General features: G+C 43.9%; 1 protein-coding gene across 1 annotated transcript; it reads left to right on the top strand.

Annotated features, from left to right (window-relative positions):
- The first annotated feature begins 17,273 nt into the window (after positions 1 to 17,273).
- LOC113612268 (NUT family member 2G-like) lies at positions 17,274 to 23,754 on the top strand. The gene is given in 7 exon segments (XM_027092033.1): positions 17,274 to 18,859; positions 19,821 to 19,949; positions 20,996 to 21,168; positions 21,656 to 21,933; positions 22,346 to 22,526; positions 22,880 to 23,345; positions 23,347 to 23,754. Coding segments are annotated over 7 exon segments (2,127 nt in total). The 5' UTR covers positions 17,274 to 18,332; the 3' UTR covers positions 23,720 to 23,754.
- Positions 23,755 to 24,690: the final 936 nt, after the last annotated feature.

Genomic DNA, 24,690 nt, shown 5'->3' with positions numbered 1-24,690 from the left:
ACCATGTGAAAATGGAGGCAGAGATTGGAGTGAGCAGCCACAAGCCAAGGAATGCCAACAGCCATTCACTGAAGTTGGAAATTGCAAGGAAAGGAATCTTTTCTAGAGTCTCTGGAGAGATCATGGCCCTGCAAACACCTTGATTTTGGACTTCTGGCCTCCAAAACTGTGAGAAAATAAATTTCTGCTCTTTTAAGCCAAAAAAGAAAGAAAGAATGGCTGATAACTTCCCAATCTGGGGAGAGAAGATTTGGACATACAAGTTCATGAAGCTAATAGGTCAACACCAAATATCAACCCAAAATGATCTTCTCAAAGACACACTATTAAAAAACTGTGTAAAATCAAAGACAAAGAGAGAATTTTTAAAACTGTCAAGAGAAAAACAAACCCTCACATAATAAAGGAACCCCCAATAAGTCTATCAGCGGATACTCAGTGGAAACCTTGCAAGCGAGGAGAGAGTGGGATGAAAAATTCAAAGCACAGAAAGAGAAACACTGCCAAAGAAGTTTACCCAGCAAAGCTATCTTTCAAAAACGAAGAAGAGGGGGGCTTCCTTGGTGGCGCAGTGGTTGAGAGTCCACCTGCCAATGCAGGGGACACGGGTTCGTGCCCCGGTCTGGGAAGATCCCACATGCCGCGGAGCGGCTGGGCCCGTGAGCCATGGCCGCTGAGCCTGCGCGTCCAGAGCCTGTGCTCCGCGGCGGGAGAGGCCACAACAGTGAGAGGCCCACATATCACAAAACAAAACAAAACAAAAATGAAGAAGAGATGTTTGTTCTCAAATAAAAGCTGAGGGAGCTATTCTACACTAGACCTGCCTCACAAAAAATGCTGATAGGATTTCTTCAAGCTGAAAGGAAATGACGGTAATTACTAACATGAGAACGTATGAAAATATAAAACATTCTGGTAAAGGTATGTATATAGACAAATTCAGAATATTGTAATATTGTAATACAGTGTTGTGTTAATCACTTTAGTATAAAGGTTAAAGGATAAAATTATTTAAAATGACAATAATAATAATGTGTAAAAATATACAATATACAAAGAGGTAAATTTTGACATCAAAAACATAAAATGTGGGGTGGGGGAGTAAAAGGGTAGCATTTTTGTATGCAATTGAAGTTAAGTTGTCATCAACTTAAAATAAACTGTTACATCTATGTTTTATGTAAGGTTCATGTTAACCACATAGCAAAAACCTACAATAGATACATAACAGTTAAAGAGAAAAGAATCAAAGCTTACATTACAGAAAAGCATAAATTCACAAAGAAAGCAAGAGAGGAAGAAAGAACAATGGAACTACAAGAGTCAGAAAAATATTAATAAGATGGCATTAGTAAGTCCTTACCCATCAACAGTTATTTTAAATATAATGGATTAAATTCTCCAGTCAAAAGGCAGAGGAGCTGGATTTTTTTTAAAAAAGATCCAACGAAATGCTCCCTACAGAAAACTCACTTCAGGTTCAAAGACACATACAGACTGAAAGTGAAGGGGAAAAAAATATTTCCTGAAAATGCAAACAACATGAGACCATGGATAGGTATACTTATATCAGACAAATTTTATTTAACTTTTTAACATTTTTATTGAAGTATAATTGCTTTATAATGGTGTGGTAGTTTCTGCTGTATAACAAAGTGAATCAGCTATACATATACATACATCCCCAGATCTCCTCCCTCTTGCATCTCCCTCCCACCCTCCTTTATCCCACCCCTCTAGATGGACACAAAGCACCGAGCTGATCTCTCTGTGCTATGTTCCTGCTTCCCACTAGCTATCTATTTTACATTTGGTAATGTATATATGTCCATGCCACTCTCTCACTTCTTCCCAGCTTACCGTTCCCCCTCCCCATGTCCTCAAGTCCATTCTCTATGTCTGCATCTTTGACAAAGAGACTTTAACTCAAACACTGTAACAAGAGACAAAGAAGATCATTACATAATGATAAAGGGGTTGATTCACCAAGAGAATGTAACAATCGTAAATTCATATGCACCCAACATTGGAGCACCCAGATATATTAACAGTGAAGAAGGCAGAAATAGACAACAATACAATAATAGTAGAAGACTTTACTATCCCACTTTTAACAATGAACAGACCATATAGACAGAAAATCAATAAGGAAACACTGGACTCAAACTATACTTTAGGCCAAATGGACCTAACAGACATATGCAGAATATTCCATCCAAGAGCAGTGGAATACATATTCTTCTCCAGTGCACATGGAACATTCTCCAGGATAGATCATATGCTAGCTCACAAAACAATTCTCAGCAAGTTTAAGAAGACTGAATTGATACCGAACAACTTTTCAAACCATGATGGTATGAAACTAGAAATCAATTAACAGGAGAAAAACTGAAAAACTCAGAAATATGTGGAAATTAAACAGCACACTCCTCAACAACCAGTGGGTCAAAGAACAAATCAAAACAGAAATGAAATATCTTAAAACAAATGAAAATGGAAACACAACACACTAAAACTTATGGGAAGCAGCAAAAGCAGTTCTAACAGAAGTTTGTAACAATATATGACTACGTTAAGAGAAAATAAATATCTCAAATAAACAACCTAACTTCACACATCAAAAAATTTAAAGAAAAGAACAAACTACATCCAAAGTTAGCAGAGGAAAGGAAACAACAAAAATCGGAGCAGAATCAATGAAATAGAGACCAGAAAAACAATAGAAAAAAATCGAACAGCACATTAAAAGGATCATACACCATGATCAAGTGGAATTTATCCCTGTGCTGCAAGGATGGTTCAACATATGCAAATCAATAAATGTGATACATCACACTAATAAAATGAAAGATAAAAATATAATCACTGCAATAGATGGGGAAAGCATTTGATGAAACAAAATATCCTTTCATGATAAAAAAAAACTTCACAAATTGAGTATAGAATACAGGTCATATTCAACAATCCTATAGCTAAAATCACACTCAAGAGTGAAAGGGTGAAAGCTTTTCCTCTAAGATCAGAAACAAGGAAACAAGACAAGGGTACCCAGAGTGGCACCACACATATTCAACATGATACCAGAAGTCCCAACCAGAGAAGTTAGGCAAAAATAAGAAATAAAAGGCATGCAAATCAGAAAGAAAGGAGTAAAACTGTTTTCAGATTTATGGTCTCATAGATAAAAAATCCTGAAGACTCCATCAAAAACTGTTAGCACTAATTTTTAAAATTCAGTGAAGTTCCAGGATACAAAAATCAACATCCAGATATCAATTTCATTTCTATACACTAGCAACCCAATATCTGAAAAAGAAATAAAGAAAACAATCTTATTTATAATAGCATCCAAAACAATTAAATACTTAGGAACAAATTTAACCAAGGAGGCAAAAGATCTGTACACTGCAAACTATGAGACCTTGATGAAAGAATTTGACAAAGACACAAATAAATGGAAAGATACCCCATGTTCATGGATCAGAAGAATTAACATTGTTAAAATATCCACATTACCCAAGGCCATCTACAGATTCAATGTCATTCCTATCAAAATTCCAATGGCATTTTTCACGTAAATAGAAAAAACAATCCTAAGATTCGAATGGAACCACAAAGACCACAAAAAACCAAAGCAATCTTGACAAAGAATAAACAAAGCTGGAGTTACCACACTTCCTGTTTTCAAACCTTATTACAAAGTTATAGTAATCAAAAGAATATGGCATAAAAACAGACACATAAAACAATGGAACAGAGTTGACAGCCCAGAAATAAACCCACACATATACAGTTAATTATTATTTGATAAGGGAGCCAAGCATACTTACTGTGGAAAGGATAGTCTCTTCAAATAATGGTGTTAGGAAAACTGGATATCACATGTAGAAGATGAAGCTGGACTCTTAATTTACACCACTCACAAAAATTAACTTAAAATAGATTAAAGACATAAACATAAGACCTGAAACTGTAAAACTCCTAGAAAAGAACATAGGGTAGAAGCTCCTTGACATTTGTCTTAGTATTTTTTGGATATGACATCAAAAGCACAAACAACAAAAGCAAAATTTAAAAAATGGGACTACATCAAACTAAAAACCTGTACAGCAAAGAAACAATTCACAAAATGAAAAGGCAACATATGGAATGAGAGTAATATTTGTAAACAAACTAATAAGGGGTTAATATCCAAACTACATAAGAAATTCATTTAACTCAACAGCAAAAAACCAAGCAATTCAATTAAAAAATGGACAGATGATCTAAATAGACAGTTTTCTGAAGAACACATATAAATGACCAACAGGTGTATGAACAGATGCTCAACATCAACAATCATTAAACACAAATCAAAACCACAATAAGATATCACTTCAAACCTATTAGAATGGCTATCATAAAAAAGAAAAAGATAAAAGTGGAGGAAAGGAATGCCTGTACACTGTTGGTGGGAATGTAAATTGGTGCAGCCATTATGCAAAACAGTATGCTCAAAAAATTAAAAAGAGAACTACCATATGATCCAGGAATCCCACTTCTGGGTATATAGCCAAAGGAAATGGAATAAAATTACTATCTCAAAGAAATATCTGCACTCCCATATTCACTGAAGCATTATTCACAATAGCCAAGGTATGGAAACAACCTTAGTGTCCATCAACAGAAGAATGGTTAAAGAAGATGTGACAAATATATCTACATATATAGATATACACACAATGGAATATTATTTAGCCAAGAAAAAGAATGAAATCTTGCCTTTTGAGCAACATGGATTGACCATGAGGACATTATGCTACGTGAAATAAATCAGAAAGACAAATACTGTGTGCTATCACTTATACATGGAATGTAACAAAGCTGAAACACAGAAACAGAGTAGGATGGTAGTTGCCAAGGTCTAGGAATTGGGGGAAATGGGGAGGTGTTGATCAAATGGTGGAAACTTCCAGTTATAAGATGAATAAGTTCTGGGCATCTAACATACAGCATGGTGACTGCAGTTAACTATATTGTATTATATACTTCAAAGTTGCTAAGAGAGTAGATCTTAAATGGCTTAACCACACACACACAAAGGTAACTGTGTGAAGGAATGGAAAAGTTAACTAACCCTACTGTGGTAATCATTTTACAATTATGTATTTGTAGCAAATCATCACACTGTATACCTTAAACTCACTCAATGTTATATGTTAATTATTTCTCAATGAATATGGAATACAAAACAAAACTGCAGTCCACCATTGTTGGCTTAGTTGATCAGACTGGCATCCCAACACAGTCTATTGGAGGAAGCCTCTCCTCACTCACTTTTGGGAGTAGCCTCTGCCTTGTATGTTAACTAGTTGTTCTAGTCACTCCTAAGGTCACCAGCCTGAAAAGCAGTATATTGATCTCAGACAAAAAGAGACTGATGAGATGAATCTATCCTGGCTAAGGTGCCAACTAGTGAATTATAGTCCTTTCAGACCTATACTATAGCACCTTTAAGCTACAGAAGGAGCTGCGAAGGACCTTAAGGACTACTCCTTCAAGATCCTATAACAATTTAAGTTGGAATACAGCATATGGTAGACACAGCACAAAGTGGCAGCAGCCAAAGTGCAAACGCACCAGGAACTAACAGTACCTTCTTAGGCAGAACTTGCTGTGTGGTAAAATCAGTTAGAAAGCCAAGAGCAGCCCAGAGGTAGGCCCCTCCATTGAACACTTGAGTCATTCTGCTCACTGTGCCAACTGTTCTAAAATTATGTCCAGGATTTAATTTATGGAGGTGACCAAGTGATGATACAGAGAATCCAATGCCTCTGAAACTCATTAGTTACATTTCCTGAAAGAAGGGGACATGCAACACCACACAGGGCTAGTGGGTAAGTACCAGGTTTGGTCAGGAGGCACAAGCAGGAACAAGGAGAAAGCCTATGCCAGAGTGTTTATTGGAATTTTGACAGAAAATGTAAGGGAGGGCAGAGTAAACAATTTAGGAATTTTTAGTTTGAATAATTCTGGTGGGTTTTAGGCTATGGGTGTGGTCTCTAGTTGCCTGGTACCTGACCCTGGGACATTTTAGGTCAGGGGAAATATTGGCTTAGTGTGTAAGTTAGATAAACGGGGTAATTGAGGCTCTAGACTCCAGATTGGTTGGTTGATTTGCATATGAAAGACAAGCTCCCAGAGAGCCCTTTGCTAGCCCAGTGTGGGGCAGTCTCTCCCTGGCCAGACAGCTTTTTAAGATGTCAAAACATCACAAAATACAGAAAATGAAAACTTGATTAATACACTGCTGCTGCTCTACATGGCCGTTTGTCCACCAGGCTCACTCATCTCAAGACCCATATGCCAGGACCACACAAATGCTGAAGGAGTGTGAACCTGCCTAGGTACAGACACCCTGAACCCATCTGCATGAAGAGGAGCCAGAAATCACCAACATTTATGGGTATTCTTTGGCCCTAGAGAATGGACCAACTCTAAAAATAGAGTTACCATGTGATCCTGCAATCCCACTCCTGGGCATATATCCAGAGAAAAGTCTAATTTGAAAAGATACATGCACTCCAATGTTCATAGTAGCACTATTAACAACACCAAGACATGGAAACAACGTAAGTGTCCATCAACAGATGAATGGATAAAGAAGATGTGCTATTTATATGCAATGGAATATTACTCAGTCATAAAAAGAGAATGAAATAATGCCATTTGCAGCAACATGGATGGACCGAGAGATTATCATACTAAGTGAAGTAAGTCAAACAGAGAAAGATAAATATCATTTGATATCACTTATATGTGGAATCTAAAAAAAAAGATACAAATGAACTTATTTATGAAACAGAAATAGATCCACAGACATAGAAAACAAACTTATGGAACCAAAAGGGAAAGGAGGGGAGGTATAAATTAGGAGTTCAGAATTAACATATACACACTACTATATATATAATAGATAATCAACAAGGACCTACCGTATAGCACAGGGAACTATAATCAATATTTTGTACTAACCTGTAAGGGAAAAGAATCTGAAAAGAATCACTTTGCTGTACACCTGAAACTAACACAACATTGTAAATCAACTATACTTCAATAAAAAAATATATAATGCTTCCTTTGGAATTTTCCTGAAGGTCAATGACCAGTGGGTATCTTTACTGTGCATTGGCAGGAGGCTATCTTAACCCATGAACTGATTATTTTGCTATCAATGAATAGAAAATTTAGTCCATACATTACATTTAGTCCATACATACATTTTTTAAAAAGATAAATTTATTTTTTAAATATTTATTTATTTGTTTGTTTGGCTGTGCCAGGTCTTAGTTGCTGTGTGCAGGATCTTCGTTGCGGCATGCAGGATCTTTAGTTGTGGCATGTGGGAATCTTTTAGTTTCGGCATGTGGGAATCTTTTAGTCTCGGCATGTGGGATCTAGTTCCCTGACCAGGGATCGAACCTGGGCCCCCTGTATTGGGAGCGTAGAGTCTTAACCACTGGACCACCAGGGAAGTCCCGAGACAATTTATTTAAGAAATTGACAATTAGTCCTTATTGTTTTGAGTGCAATTTGAATCCATCCTCACTTCTAAATTCCACTGCCACTTTCTTATTGTGAGTCACTTCACCAACCAGAACAATTACTGCGATCCCCAGTTCCACTCTTTCAATCCTGCAGTAGTGCCTCTGCTCAGCTTCTAAAACTGCCATTTTCTTGTTTAAAACCTTGCCTGGGAAAGTGTCCAGCTACAGATTGTAATGGTGACCACCTGAATCTGAATCTCTTCAACCTTCCAAACCAGAAGATCAACAATGACAAGTAAAACAACACAAATAAAGAACACTAATAAAATTACCATTGGCCATGCTTTAGATATACTAGGGTGCAGAGAATACCATGAACTTCTAATTATTTACAAGTAGAGAAATGAAAAACAAATTTCAACAGGCTCTCATTGAGATAGGCCTGGGACCTGGGACCTTTTGCTGCAGTGCTGCAATGCTTGCACCTGGACAAACCTCTCCTCAAGCAAAAAAGTACAAAGAAACTATAAGGGACTAAAAATAACTGCGTGCATGCGCTGTTGGGACAAATTATGGACAAAAGATACAAAAAGAACAAAAAACCTCCCTACTGTCACTTCTGAAGACCTGGGAACAAAAAAACAGGGTGTCCGGAGCAAAAGCAGGGTACTGAACACGCCCCCTGCACTCAACACCACCAGAGGGGTGTACAAAACACTTAAGCCACCCCTCTGGCCCAACCCCTGGACACCCCCTACGCTCACCCCATATAAAGAACCAGCTCACTTACCCCCCCACCAAGGGAGCAAGTGAGCAAGGGAACCTGTAACTTGTTCTGGCTCCCCACTGCTGCAGCAGGGGCTCCAATAAAGCCTTGCCTGAATTTCTTGTCTGGCCTCTAGTCAATTTCTATTTATTGAGGAAGGCCAAGAACCCTGGTCAGTATCATCATGGCTGGTAAAAGTCTACAGGCATGAAGAATGAGGGAAGGTGAACTTAAGAGATTCTGTGAAAAAGAAGAGTGGAACAGAAGATGCAGATAAAGATAGACAAAATCACTTCCAGAAAGTGAAATTACAACAGTAAGTGTCAAAATGCTAAACACAAGTTGAAGAATTGTCAATTCCTGGCATCAGCTATAATAATTGGGCTTGAAAGTAAGCAGAACTATAGGTATTAGCCTTTGGGATGCATTGCTTCTGGGGGGAGAATCTGCCAAATGGAGAAGTGGTGGCAGTGAAAAGAAAGAAGGAAGAAAAAGGAAGAAGTAAAAGTTAAGGATCCTACAGAAACCAAAGACAAACATGTCATGCCACCTCTCCTCTCTTTCTGCCACCATCCCAACCGTTACCAACATAATCAAAAATTTTAAATGCATTTTAAAATACTGGTAGAAAAGGGCACTCTAACGCCAGGAAAATTATCAACAAAAGGCCTAGGACTGAAAAAAAATTAACTCAATTCAACATAAATTATACAAAAAGTAAATAGAAAATTCAAATTAAAATATTTCCTGTGATAGATATTCTTTCCAAAAATTAATAAGGGAGCAGAATACTGTAACAAACTTCTAAATTGAATTAAGTATTCATAAACAAGCAATTAGTTTTAAAACAATAAGTTTTTTAACATTGAATGCATGCATTGAATCAGCAATTTTAAAAACTAATGACAAAAAAGGACAAAACACACAAAAAATTCAATGAAAGTCAATCAAGTTCAGAAAAGGAATAGAAGAAAAAGACAAAGTCCACCAGGGAAGGAAGAGCAAATTATAGGGTGCCCAAGAGAGTACAGATTGGAATAAAATTTTAATAAGGGACTTTGAGGAAAGGCAGGAAGACAACAAAGAGTAAAAAAGTTTAAGGAGAAAGTGGATGAAATGCCAGGCAGGCAAGAAAAAAAAATCTGATCTTTATATAATTAGAGTTACTAGAAAAGAAAAAGAAACACAACAGAAATAAATATTGATATTTAAATCTGTAAGGCAAGAAAACTATCTGGAAATAAAAGATAACTTAAATTTACATGTTGAGAGGGCCTACCTTGTACCTGGGAAAATGATTCAAAAACAAATCACTTTGAGAAATATGTTAGTAAAACAACTCTAAGGAAAAAAATCATCAGGTCCTCTAAACAAAATAATCAAATTACCTATAATGAGAAGAATATTAGTCTAGCACCAGCCTCTCAAGAGCAACATACAATGCAAAGCAACAGTGGAACAGCATTTTCAAAATATTCCATAGAACAAAAGTCACCCAAGGTTTTTATATTCAGCCAAGCTGCCTTTAACGTATCAAGTCTATAAGTAAACAGTTTCGACTGTGCAAGAACCCAGGGACTATTGTGCAGGTGAGTCATTCATGAGGAATCTACTATAGGATGAGCTCATGTAAACAGCACACACTGAGGAAACCTTGGTAAATGATTGCTGGTGATTATTTAATATATTTAATTGTAAATCAAATACTAACACAAAAGTAGGGTAATGGGTGAGAGAATAGTGTTTAATTGTTACATGTTCTGACTATGTGGAAAGAATTCCATTAAAAATGGGAGGAGAAGAGAGGGAGAAGAGTGAAATTTGAAAAAGGTAACTGACTGTTGTATATATGAGTGTCAGTGAGTACCATTTAAAACTGACAGACTAGATAGCAAAAGATTTTTTAAGAAAAAGGAAAATTAAGGGCACTGTAACAGGTATACATATAAAGAGTACTTAGAACAAAACAGAATCTAAAAACCAAATAAAATAATAAAAGAAAATTTTGTTACATTTATTGTAAATAAAATATATCAATTATAGCATAAAATAATATGTCAGAATTGAAACAAAATGTACTTGTAACATTAAAAGTACATGGGCAAGGAAAAAAAAAAAAGAATGTACCAACTTGATCGACCAGGGTCAAGGCACACATACAAAGGCCCACAACCCCTGAATGCCCCACTCAAAATTCTCAGAGTCTCCCATACACGTACGCACTGATGGCTGAATATTCTTGCTTCACACACACACACACACACACACACATGCACACACTCACCAGTGATAAATGCTGATGAATGCTTAATAAAATGCTTTCCAAGGGTAGGTAGGAAAGCTTTGATTTACGGAGCTTCACAACTTACCTGGTGTAACTATTCTCAGCATGACTAATTTCAACCTGACATCACAGAGCTAGGAAGAGATATGCACCATTGACTATACCAAGCTAGTATGAGCCAGTTCCAGTGCACCCCATCCCCTTTCATGTGAATATGTGCACACAGTCTGACTACACCCTGAGTAACACCCTGAACTCTCACCCCAGATATACAAAGAAAACCACCCTACATATCTCCAGAACATATCTCAGAACATACAATCTTTAATATACACTAAACACACCCATACAACTGAAACCTGAATGTACATACAAAACACCTCTCACTACCTTATTTTTACACAAAACCACTCACCTTGAATGTGCTCAAATACCAACATATGCAACCAACACACTACCCATATATTCACAACAAATAACCTGTAGATACATAGGCTTTCAAAAAACACCAAGTATACAGTTGTTTCATGAACCACCCAAAAAATACCCACACACAATACCACAGTCTCAAAATACATATACTCCACAATTCCTGAACACAAACCTACACAGCCTCTCTGTTTCCAAATACACACACTGAACCTCTCCCGTATCTCAGAATACACACCCCATAAGCCCCATGAACCTAAAGACACACACACACAGGCACAAAACAACCAAACTTGCCAAATATATAGAGGACCATCCCACAAACATTGAAAACACACATATAAGCAACTCCACCAAGTTCTTCAACCAGTACATTCCAGAAATGACACAAGAGGATCCCTGAATGCTTTAATACACACACAAAGCCCTTATGCACACTCTCATAAACTAACCATGAACATACACCCCTCATGCTCAGATACATAAAAGACACAAAAACACCAGCAATCCCTCAACTGTAGCTACATACACTCATGACCCCCACACACACATGGACACACACACCAGCAAATATTCCCAATCTCTAAATATATATATCCCCCAAAACACTATACATCATCCTTACATTTCCAGAATCCAACATTACCACCACAATCCCCAAACATTTCCAAACACAAAAATCCCAGCATTCCAGGAAACCACTGTGACCATTTCTGACTACCTCAAACCCTATGAATTCACCCATGCCCTGATGGATATACACACAAACCAGTACACACTCCTAAGACACGGACACATCTCCAGCATATCATATATAAATACACATAAAACCCCTTCCAAATCCCAAATTACACATCTTAAACCTCCATACCCCTAAATACTTACTTAGAACCATATCATATACTTCCAGTACAAATAAATTCTCCCATTCTCCTGTATACACATAACTCCATTACTATATCAACACAAAAATACTTACTTCCAGATACAAATAACCCCCAGTGAAAAATGCAAACACATACTCTAGAAAATATTCATCTAATCTGCTACGCTCTTTGAATACACACACAAACTCAACATATATGTTTCTCACCACAAGCCCCAAATATACCCCCAATTACTCAGCATACTACAAATATGGAAACATACCAACCTATAACCAAAAATAGACATGAGGCTTCACACTATCTGCATATACATAATCCCACACTCCCAAATACTCACACTGAAATAACACCACCTGCTTCCAGAATACAGATTCATATAAACCCCACACCACACAACACATTCATATGCACATATACATTATACCACCAGTCCCATAAAACAGTCATACACCTTCCCTCACACACCCCAAAACACACAATTCCTGAAAACCACCAAAAGAAACGCACATAATACAGCATGCCCTGAATAGATACAAATGATCCCTCTACGTTTCAAAAATAAGCAAAACACACAACCCTACACCAAAAATAATAAACACAAGTACTTTTTCCAACTTTTCCACTATGTACATGCAGCTAACCCTTCAAAACCCACCATCAGACACGCATTTATAACATGCTGGGAGAAAACACACACATAAACGCACATTCCCAAAGTCTTACACTACAAATACATAATCCGAACAACTAGAGTACATCTGAATTACATCTCAAACCCTCTACATAAACTCAAATACATCCACTCTCACAACAACACACTCATGTCTTCCACTTAACCCCAAATATCCACACAGACATCACCAACCCACAAATACAAATACACTACTCAGATTCTCACCAACTCCATAAATACACAAATAAACCTTACGCCAGGAATTCATGGAAACACATTCCCAATAGGCTCCCAAATAATGATATACATAAAACCACCCACTGCCCATGAGGTCCTACAATCCCTGGAAGATCTACAAATACACATATACAACATGGCACTTCCAGATACACATAAACACCCACAACTCCCCAACTGCCAAAAACAAGGATGTAACTTCTTAATATCCTTAAATACAGACACTGAACTCCAACAAGCCACAAACGCACATATATATAATTCACACTACAAACACACCCACACAGTACTTTCACGACCCCAGAATACAAACATAAACTACCTTAAGCCCCATACGCACCTGCTGTGGTGTGTTATGAAGCAAAGCCTTAATAACCTGAATCAGCACTCCCTAAAGAAGTGTGGAGATATATACCATATAATTAATTTTAATGATATAATAGATGTGTGCACATAATTTACAAATAAGATAAAATGTACACTACTCTTCACTGTAAATTCTATATACCGAATTGATTCTTACCTAATGCTTTCGTTGATTTTTGCTGAACTCTTGCATCACCAGCCAACCTATGCTTGCAATTCCGTCATGATTTGAGAGTATCAGACTACGAATAAATGCTTATTGTTAGATTCAGCAAATTTACTCCTCTCATTGACAAAAGAGTACAGTTTGAACATAAGTGTTGATTGATATTTTTATGTTAAAAAGTTACTAGTGGGCTTCCCTGGTGGCGCAGTGGTTGAGAGTCCGCCTGCCGACGCAGGGGACACGGGTTCGTGCCCTGGTCCGGGAAGATCCCACATGCCGCGGAGCGGCTAGGCCCGTGAGCCATGGCCGCTGAGCCTGCTCGTCCAGAGCCTGTGCTCCGCAACGGGAGAGGCCACAGCAGTGAGAGGCCCGCATACCGAAAAAAAAAAAAAAAAGTTACTAGTAAAGCTATGAGGATGTTCGCTAGTTCTTCACTCATATTCCAGTGACCTGAGCTACACCTTTGGAACCAGATGAGGGTTTTCAACTCGCAAGAACTTCCCTCTAGCTTTTGTACTCTTCAGAACGCGCAGACTAGAACTGCACCTGTTTAATAGCTCGCACACAGTATTTATCCCGCACTGTAGGTCCCGCAATCACTGAACCCTTCATGCAGCCGGCTCCCCAGTGGTGCCAGTAACCCTGGGGTAAACACCTCAAGGGAATCGAGCTCTATGGGGGTGTGGGGGGAGTCTCCTTACATGGACAAGGGCACAAATAACCCACAGGGTGAACAACAGCGCATAGCGGTGACACCTGAGGGGTGAAAAGTCCCCGTACCCCTTACCACAGGATTCCTATAATTGACTCTAGAGGCCGCCATGAGACACCCCGCCCCCCCGACGGCCGTTGGGGCCCCGCCCCCCGTGCTCGCGCATGCGCTCCTGTCTTCCGGAGCAAACTGCCCCAACAGACGCCGGGAGCAGTTGGAGGACGGCGGTCCACGTGCCCGAGAGCCCCGCCCCAGTGGGCGTGCGCAGGCGTGCAGGCGCGGGGCGCGCGGGCATCTGTTCCAGAAGGTCTCTGCAGGAGAGGAGAGAAGTGAAGGGTCGGGCACGCTGCGGAACTTCTCAGGCGACGCTCCTCGCCGGGAACCTTCGTGACGCTCTCTTCTTAAAACCAGCTCTTGTGAGATGTGCACTCGTGATTTTTATATTGCACACGTGAAACCCATGCACTTAGATACAAAGAGTTCTGGAGAGCTCCTCTCTAAGCACAGTAGCCTCAAGTTGGGGCAAGTGCTTTCATGCCCTTTGGACATCAGTTCCTTGGTTCTTGTTTATGCCTTTCAGAAAACAGTAGGTCCTTTTTCCTAGCAAGCCTGAAGTTTCCATTAAAGAACAATTCTAGGAAAGAATTTCAGACCTGGGAAACACTCTTAAGATACTGTCTCCTGACTCCGTTCCTAGAGTTTTTTCCAAACGCATTTACAGTAATAGAATTTTTTTTCTTAGTGTATTAAATACATGGAGGTTTTTCAATAAATGTTGATTCACAGGTGTTTCCTTTGTACGGTTTTGTCTTTATTTTAATAACTTTGAGAAAGAGTTGACAATCTGGGCCAATTTCAACACAGCAGGTAATATGGGAACAATTTTACTTTCCCTCCCTCCTTTTTTGTAATATCTTGCAGAATTTCAGTTGGCAATAAAAACAACAACAACAACAAAAATAGTAGCGGGATCAACTTACCTGATTTTTTAATACTTCCCAAAGAAACTTCAATCATCAGATCCTCTCTCTGGTCAATTTCAAGATTAGAGCATTTCTCACTCAACAGGATGCCTCTGAAGACCCCTCACACCTAATAGCACTATGCGCCTCCAAGTGCACAGACTTGAAAAGACACAAACATGGTATCTCTTCGTTTCTTTAATGTTTCGTGATTGAGTGGAAATGAACTGTCTTCTGAGGCTTGTGATGCGTGTCCAGAGATGTTTTTTCTCAGTAGTCAATGCCTGCCCCCAACCTCTGTGCAGGAATAGTCAGAGATCATGATCCAAAGGAATTTTAGATACTCCCTTCTGTGACTGGTCTTCCCAAATTACATTTGGGCTAATTTGATTATCTCTGTCTCTGGGATGTAGGATTTTGAAGTATTACAAAAGTGATTGCAGAATTGGAACTGGCTAATTTTTGCACAGTGCAATTTTTGTATCAGTGGCCTTGAGAAGACTCCTTCAAATACTGTATCAGAATTATGAGTGAGAATCTTGTAAATAATTGGTTCAATGACTGAACAAGGGGAGGAAGCAACAAGGAAGCCTGCCTTCCTCGAGTGCCTGGGTACAATATTTTGCCTCACCATCCCTCTAGTATGAAGTTATTGGTTGAAAATCATTTAAGTTTTCCTTCATTATAAAAGCTCCAGTACTGAGTGTTATTCCCAAATTGTTTATTTTTTTCAGTCCCCAACAGGAGTTTCTTTAGATATAAAGTTCACCATAATGTTGCTTGAAATATTCTCACCTTATCTTCTCATCTTCTTCTGAGTCAATTTCTCCTGACAAGGGGCAAGGAACTTCTTAAGCACCAACAGGAGTCTTTTTCACACTGTGGAACAGTCCTTCTAAACCTCTGTTTCCCTCCCCAACACCCCACAATCAGTAGGAGTTCTACTGCTGCTACAGCAGTCAGTGAATCTCATCTCCCAAGATATTGGGTTGCAATCCTCTGAGGTTTTCACCCTTCATCTCCCTTGACAAGTTTCCTAACAGGCCTCTCTTCTCACAACACAAAACACAAATACTTTTTCATATTTTGATAGTGGTAAACTGACTGACATGGATTCTCAATTTGAAAAAAATAATCAAACAAGTTTTTTAAAAGGAATGCTACCATGATTCCCACGCAGATGGGACCATATGCAATGATGAGGCCTAGATTCTAAAGAGCAAGGGTATGTAATGCAGACAGGAAATTAACAAACTTGTAAGCAGGGCTTGCAGGCTAGGATTTAGTTGGAAGTGAGTTTGTATGAATGGGGATTGGAAATTGGTAGATGAACTCTTGGCATTGTCTCAAGGTGCACATCCATTTCATGGGTAGTGGATTTTTAACACCTAGAAAAACCAGGGCTCTAGGATGTTTAGTCCCTTTAACATAAGGAAAGAGAAGATTTTCCGCCTTCTTGTTCCTTACTTCTGTCCTTACCCCTACTAAGCCAAGACGTTCAATGCTATATGATGGCTCTTCCAAATCCATTTCATCTGAAGAGCCTGCAGATTTTGTGTATGTTTACAATTGTGTTTTGTGTTGGAGCCAGGATGCACACTTGAGTCTCTTTACTCCAAGTTCTCTTTCTCATAAGGATGAGTAACTAATAATAGCTTGGTATGTTATACTTTTTTGGTAGTGTTGCCAGATAAAATACAGATTTCAAGTTCAATGTAAATTTCAGATAAACAGGAAAAGAATTTGCAGTAAAAGTATGTCCAAAATATTGCGTGGGACACAGTTATACTAAAAACAAATTCATTGTTTACGTGAAGTTCAAAAACCAAATTCAGTTAGGCATTTGTTATTTTTCTTTGCTAGATCGAGCCACCCTATTCTTTCAGGTACTTTGAAATTTAAGGGACTGTAGAAATTCTTGTTCCAGGAATCTAGTGCAGAAACAGAGGAGCCACGATACCCGTACAAAGACAATCATTGGAAATATCCTCAGATATATTGGAACATATATGAATTTTCAACTAGAAAAAACAATGAAGGCATTTTTAAAAATGAAAATAGATTGCCTTCATTTTTAGTTGCATGGCATATCTCTGGAAAGATTTTAATGAAACAGATAACACTGGTTTCCTCTGGGAAAGAGGATTGGGTTGACAGGGGAAAGAGGTGGGAGGAGGACTTGCCACTGCATATTCCATTTTGCACAATTTAATTTTGAACCATGAGAAGGTGTTACTTGCTTAAAATATTATACTAAAATCATTTAAAAGGTAAAAAAACTAAATCTTTAACAACCATGGAATACTATGAGAAAGACATTTAGTGAATTCTGTTCTTGGACATGGGGGCTGCATGACAGTTTTTTGATGGACGGGGGCTTTCCAACACAAAGGATCATTAGTAAGGCTGGTCCTGCTGGAGGTTGGTTGGAGCACAAGGACCACTTCCTTAGGAGTGATGTATATACAGCAGTCAAAGACACTGGATCTGCTGAGACAATCCTAATTTCAAATACTCAGTTCCATGTGGCCATAAATACCCAAGTGTTTATCAGACTAACACTTGGGTATTTTGTTCAGAAAGTCTAGTCTCTGTTGAAGTAAGTCAAGAGCCTGGTAGGAAGCAGAATGTGTTGAGGGACACAAAACTAGGTTGATGGATAAAGACGTGAAAGGAAGGGACCGTCATGTCCAACCTCGGTGCCATGAATCAAAAAAACAGTTTATAAACTGCCTAAAGAGGCACACGCCAATTGTGTTGCCACTGTGTGAGGTGGAAGGAACTTCTGGTTCTTGCCTACCTGCCAGAGCCCTCGTGAAATGTCCCCCCACCCCACCCCACCAAGACCCATGTGCCCTCTGCCCCTCCCCCACTGCAGAAAGTTTCAGCCCACATTCTACTATTTAGATTCAAACTTGTCCCTCCTTTACTTGGATCCTGAGCAACTGCTGAAGCAGGTCACTCTCTGGGTCCTGGTCTTGACTTTTCTCATTGAGGCTACCAGGCAGCAGTAGTCCGTGCCCAAGCCTGCATGATGGCTTCAGAAGAAGGTAAGCCTATAGGTTGGGGGTGTGTTTTCAGAGACCCTGCCATCTCTCACATCCTTCGGGTTCACATGTGACACTTCACTGTGGGCACATAGTTGGACTGAAGTAGAGGGAGAAGAGAGCACTGAACACAAGCACATTTCAGCTGGGGAGACTAGGGAGCCTGAAGAAACCTGAGACTGCACTGGGGAGGAGGGGTCATTGGAGGTGGATCAAGAGGAATTGCCCTGGCTATGGAGAAAGGATGGCAGCAAGGATGACAGGTTGATTCCCCACGATGCCTTTGGTGGCTAATGGTGGCCGTGGACCCAGTGCCCCTGGGGCTTGCAACCTCACTGTCCAAGTCAGGTCACAAGGGAGTCCAGTGGAGGCCCCCCAGACTCAGACCTTTATCGTTACTCAAGGCCCCCTCACCTGGAGTACTCCAGGGGCCCTCAGCGGGAGTGCTGCATGTCCTGCATCCGTATTCTTAGCAACCCCTGTGATGGAGACCATTGTGACTGCTCCAGCTGTTGGAGTTACTCAGGCTGGCAAGGGAGGCTGGACCCCAGGCTTTCCTCCTCAAGCTCCACCACTAGCTGCCCAGCTGGCCCCTATCATTCGCCCAGTGAACTATGGGCCTTGGCCACATGGCACTTCCAGGCAGGGCAGCCTGGCCACCAACCAGTCCTACGCCTCACACGGTGACTGCTCTAACCCCCAGAGCGTGTACAGTAACTTCCGAGGTTGGCAGCGCCTCAAACCACTGGCCTGGAGACACCTTCCCCAGAGTCCTGATGCAGAAGCTCTTTCCTGCTTTCTCATGTGAGTGAACGCTCAGGGGGTCATGAGCTTATCGGAGCTTTTAGATAAAGAGGACCTGGGGATGGACTCGCAGGTTAGATTTCTAGGGATACTGGAAGCAAGGTCTGAGGGCGATGTCCATGCTATGAGAAGGCACATTGTCGGTCATATGGGTGAGCCTGCCGGTCCATGACATCATGACTGAAATGTGCCTCATCTCAACTGACCCCACCACTCTGAGAGTCTAGCCAACTTGCTCTTCCATGATTCTCATGGTAATATGGACTGAAGACTTGCAGTCAGAGAGGGTCGTGGTGTAAGGTGAGGAGCCAAGGAGTGAATGCCGCACTCTCCCGTGGTGCGATCTCCTTTCGTACAGGACTTGATGTACATGGCCAGGGGAGGTCACTTCGGAGGAGGGGGAGGAGTGCGGGGCCCAGGAGAGCGCTTAATGCACGCCTCGACTTCATTGTTGTGGAGAATTCCACTAGGAACAGGGTGATGGTAGAGCTCTCCTAAGGGTGTGGGCTCTCTCCCACTAGAGTTGTGAGCCTGGCAGGCATTTCCATCCTAAACCTCTGGTCCCTCATAAAAAGGGGACAATCACACTTCACTCAGAGGACTGGGCAGAAAACTCCTTGGGCTAATCTATGAAGTGTTAGCTTCATAGATGGCCTGGCACATGCCACACCTTATTGATGATAGTGATTTTTATTATGAAAAGGCAACCTTGAAGAGGAAAAGAGCTCCCCAAGGCACAGTGTCCCAGCTGTAGCCTGGGAGTGGATGGTCATCCTCGAGTGAGTGTGAGGCGGTGACAGCAGTAGCCGGGAAGGCTTGTCTTTGCCCTCGCAGATACCTGCCTCTCACCCTCCTGTTGCTCAGTCATGCTGCGTTGAGTGATGTGTGGTCCACATTGGCCAGTGGGGTCAGGCAGGTGGGGGCTGGGCTGGGCACGGAGACTGACCCCGAGGGCTTACAGCCCAGTGCTTTGATCCCTGGCCCGCTTGAAGCCCACCATGACGCTGGAGGAGGCACTGTGCAGGGCTGTACAGGAATGGCAGTGCAGAAGCAACTTTGACCGGATGATCTACTACGAGATGGCGGAAAAGTGAGTCAACGTCCTGGGCCCAGGGGCTGCATGGAGGGTGAGGCGAGTGGGTAAGGGCAGGGTCTGGCCATGGGGGTGCTCATCAGAGAGGACAAAGGAGGAGGGCTGTCACCCAGAACAGGGGCCCCGCAGCCCAGAGGCCCTACTGTCCTCCAGAAACCCCTCCCTCACCTTGAGAGTTTGGGTCTTCTGTCCTTCCTCCACCAGGAGCTCTGCCCTCCCTTGATTTTGACCTACCCTTGCCTTGACATGAAGGTCTCAGGACGGCGCAGGGTGAAGCTGTGAGTCCAGTAGGGGTCCAACTCCGGCCATATGGGCTGGGCCGGGGAAAGAGCTCCACCCGCCAGCCTGCTGCTTCTTTAGTGGTGGGTGGCTGGCGGCCACTGACATAGATTTGGGACCCCCTCTCCTCATGAAAAGTGGCCTGAGTGGGTACCCTGGCATCCCTGAAGAGGCTGGGAAAGCCAGCTGTCATCAACCCAAGGGTCAACGGCCCTTCCAGTGTTTGCTCCATGGTAATCCCCTTGGTTTAAGAAACAAAACCAAACAAACGAGCGCCTCTCAGAGGAAAGGAAGGCCTCTCCTCTGAGCTCAGCATCCACGTTGCCCAGCCTCTCCTGGGCCCTGTCTCCAGGTCTATGTTCCAGGACTCTCAGTCCCAGCCCAGGGTTCTGGATTCGGGCAAGGACCCCTGTAGGGAACACATGCCTGTCCCAGCCTCTGGCTGTCAGCCCTTCATGTGGTTCTGGATGGGGTCGGGGGGCATGAGGAGGGTGCCCCCTGGGTCAGCCACGTGTCCCATTGACCTGGTTCAATTAAGCGACCTGGGTCTATGCTGTTGAATGGCCTCCAGTGCTGGTGAGGCAGGAAGGGTCCCAGATCTTGTATCAGTTCCAGGAGCAGCTCTCTGCTGTGGACAGCACCTCACAGGGCCTTGACAGCCTCAAGGCACATCCTCTCCCAATCCCTCATTCTTGGCTGCCTTTGTTGGGCTCCAGAACCCAGGCCTTTTCCTCAGGGTGGCCTATGCCTCCGTCACCCCCCAGGTTCATGGAATTTGAGGCCAAGGAGGAGATGCAGATTCAGAAGTTGTAGTGGATGCAGTGTGCGCAGGACCTGCCTCCTCCAGCCCCACCGAAGCTGGATCCTCGGGGCCCCCCAGCCCCGAAAGTGGGCCTTCAGCCAGGCACCCAGGTTCCCACTGGAGTTGAATGCACAGGTAACAGGGGCCTAGGGTTGGCTACTGTCCCCACGTGGATCCTTTTCCTTCAAGACAGGGGCATCGGTCTTTCAACCAAAACAGCCACCGAGGCGGGAGGTGGGGGCATGGGGTCTCAGCTGCCCTTTGTCACTATGGGGTATTGACTTGGTCAGTTTTGTAACTCCTCTCACACCTCCCTGTCAAAGGAGCCCACAAAAAGTCTGCCTAGGAAGTGGGCTTGATGGGCAGATCCCTAGAAAATTGGAGGTTCCCCACTTCCTTACTTGTGACTCTCTTAGATGCCCCCTTACCTCCCCTCTCCAACAGTGCATGAGGCTTCAGGTGGTCCTGACCCCCCCCACACCCACATCAATGTCCCCCAAACAATGCCCTCACCAACGTGCGCTTGGTGGTCAGGAGGTGGACCGGGAGTCCCTCACCTTCCTTCCCTTCCTCCTGCTCTGTCTCAGCCTGTGTTCCCAGGATGTCCAGCCCCAGGGCCCAGGACGCTGGAGGGCCCAGCCCTCCCGCCCAAAGCCACACAGGTCCCAGTGGCCCCCAGAGCCCAAGGCACCCAAGGAGATTCCCCCTGAGGCTGTGAGGGAGTATATGGACATCACAGAGGCGCTGGTGGGGCCCGTCCACTCAGCCACAGGCGAGTCAGATGCAGAAGGTGGAGAGGACGGAAATGAGCTGAAGCAGGAAGAGGACGGCACCTACTCGGACCCGGGCCTCTTGAGCTACATTGACAAGCTGTGTTCCCAGGAGGACTTTGTCACCAAGGTAGGATAGGCATGGAGCCTGGGGTCTACAAGATGCCAGGGCATGGAACACTCAGCACCCAAGATCTGGGCTCTGCTCAGGCCGTTGGGACTTAAGCTCAGCTCCTTGTTCCTGAACCAGGTGTTAGGGGAGGTTTACGCAGATGTATGTGTGTACATGTTTGTGTCTCTTTGTGTGTATGCCTTTGTGTGTCTGTGTATGTGCCTCTGTATATGTGCTCTTTTGTGTGTGACTGTGTATGTGCATGTTTGTGTGTGTATGTGCGTGTGTGTGTGTTTGTGTGTGTGCTGACCATCCCCGCCTTGTGGAGGAGAGTGGGGTGGGTCTCTGCTTTTCACTTTCCCTCTGGGTCTTCTTGTCTCACAGGCCACTCCTGGCCAAGGATGCTCACAGCCTCTTCTTTCTGTCCGAGGTGGAGGCAGTCATTCACCCTCGATTCCTGGCAGAATTGCTTTCCCCAGACCCACAGCTGGATCTCTTGGACCTAGTGGAGGAGCTGGAGCAGGAGGAAGGGCTCACTCCCGAAGAAGTGAGCCAGAGGAGGGAGAGGGACACTCAGGGAGCCAGGGGACCCCACAGGAGGGGGACCCCAGGTGATCCAGGGGACAGGGGAACCCAGATGTCCCAGGGGGGCCAGAGGAGGGAGGGATCCCCGGTAGAACAGGGGACACAAGGGACACCCAGGAAGACCAGGGCACGGAGGGACCCCAGTGAACAGGGGAGAGGTAGGGCCCCAGAACAGGAGGGTCACCTGGTGCTGTCCATCCCTCCCCTGCCTGGGAGGTCTGGCATGGGGAAGTGCCTGTTCTGGGGTGGGTGCAGTGCAGGGTGAAAGGAAGGAGGGGATGGGGAGCCGGGAGGGGAGGGAAGGGCACAAAGCTGGGAATAAGTTGCAGGAGGATGGCAGGAATGACACAGTGTCTGTATTTGGATTCGAGTCCTGGAGTCACTGTCCGTCACTGTCCTCCTCCCTCCTACCAGCTGATGCAGAAACAACTCCTGGCCTTGAAAGAGGATGAGGGTGTGCGGGCAGCCCCGAGTCACAGTGCACCCGGAATGGGCTCAAGTCCTTCTGAGTCCGACACTGGCCAAGGTGCCCAGAGGCACGACCAAGACCCCCATCTAGGGGTCAGTGATGAAGCCTGCCCACCAGAGATTGATTCTGAGGCTCCTCATAGGCTCATCCAAAGAGACACTGGCCTGTGCAGGCCCAAAGACTTTGTTTCCTCTCGAGGACGTCAGGAGGTCTCTCCATCCCCTCCCCAGGGTCAAAGGCACGCTGGCCCTCTACGGGGACCCAGGGATGCGTCTATGCTCAGAGAGGCCTCTCCTGTTCGGGAGGCCCGAGGGCCCAGGGACGGGTCCGGTGAGGACGAGGAGGAGCTCCCCAGCCTGGCCTTCCTCTTCGGCTCTCTGCTGGGTGTCCCAGAGTCCTGCCCATGCCTCAGGCCTGGCCTCCCCTGGAGGTTGGGGGGCCCAGAGTGCTCCCCATGCCCCCTCCCCTCAGAGAAGAGGCCTCAGCCCAGCTCCACCAGCCGCTCCCAAGTCAAGGAAGCAGGCTCTGTTTGGACACCCAGCCACTGCTGAGAAGCTGCCCATCCCCGGGGCTGGCCTCCGGGTGTCTGGGAGGCCAGCCTTGGCTCTGGGGCCGGCTCTCCCCTCACAGCCAAGAAAGAGAAAGCGTGACCCGTGTGTCACAGAGAAGAGTAGGAAGAGGAGAAGCAGCACTGCAGCCAGTAGGGAACAGCTGGGCCGGCCCTCCAGGGCGGCTCCCAGGGGAGCCTAGGGGCTCCCTGTCATCCCAGTGCTGATCCTAGATGATGTGGGGGGAAGGGAGGGAGGGCAGGACCACCAGGGTGGGGGGAGGGAGCGGGATTGTGGGAGGTTAGGGAGGTGGGAGAGGTGGGTGTGGCCAGGTGTGGGTGGGAGCAGGACCTTTGGAGTGATGTATATAAATTGTGAATAAAGACAGTTTTGGTGGGAAATGCTCTCAGGCCACTGTCATCTTGTTCATGTTGAGCTGCTCCACAGAGGGGAGCTGATCCAGAGAGGAAGGAAGGATGAGGGCGGTCACAGGAGCTCTGGATCTACAGGTGGCCAAACCTTTCCTCCACATAGACAAGGACTCCTCAGGCTGGCCCTGGGAACCCACAGCTCTCACTTTCCCCAGGGACCCCCTCATCATCCCCTTCTCTAAAGCCTGCTTGGCTAGGAGCCTTCTGGGGCATCTGTACCATCTTCTGCATCCCAGAACCTTCTGGGGAGACAGAGCTGCTTTTGTGCCTTTCAGCCCTCTGGACACTCACCAGTTTCTAGGATGGAGCCTGGAGACAGCCCTTGTCATTATGGAGCTTCTCTCTGCTTCCCTGAAGTGGCCAGGCGACGGCGCTGGGATGACCCTCTGCTCATCCAGGGTTTCCTGTGTGGGTGGAGTGACCAGAGAGGAAAAGTCTTGGCCATGGGGACAGGACTGTCTGCCTCGTCGTAGCGGGAGCATCCTCTAGTCCCACTGGGATTATTGCAATGTGGAGAGTGGTGGACACAGCTACCTCTTAATCCCAATGAGGATGCAACAAGGGGAATGGGTGCGGGGAAATTCATGGAGCACCCGTGAAACGTGTGTATAAGGGTAATGACAGTTGGGCCCCTTTGTGGAACTTGTGGGATTTCTGTGCAGCAGCATCTCATTCAACTGAGGGAGGAGGACCCATCTGGCTGTGGCTGTGGAGACTGGCCTCAGGGGCCTATGGGTGTGCA

This window comes from Aethalodelphis obliquidens, unplaced genomic scaffold, assembly GCF_003676395.1.
Source record: "Aethalodelphis obliquidens isolate GAN/ISIS:26980383/991018 unplaced genomic scaffold, ASM367639v1 scaffold74, whole genome shotgun sequence".
Lineage (NCBI taxonomy): Eukaryota > Metazoa > Chordata > Mammalia > Artiodactyla > Delphinidae > Aethalodelphis > Aethalodelphis obliquidens.
This window is presented reverse-complemented; position numbering and strand designations above follow the sequence as displayed.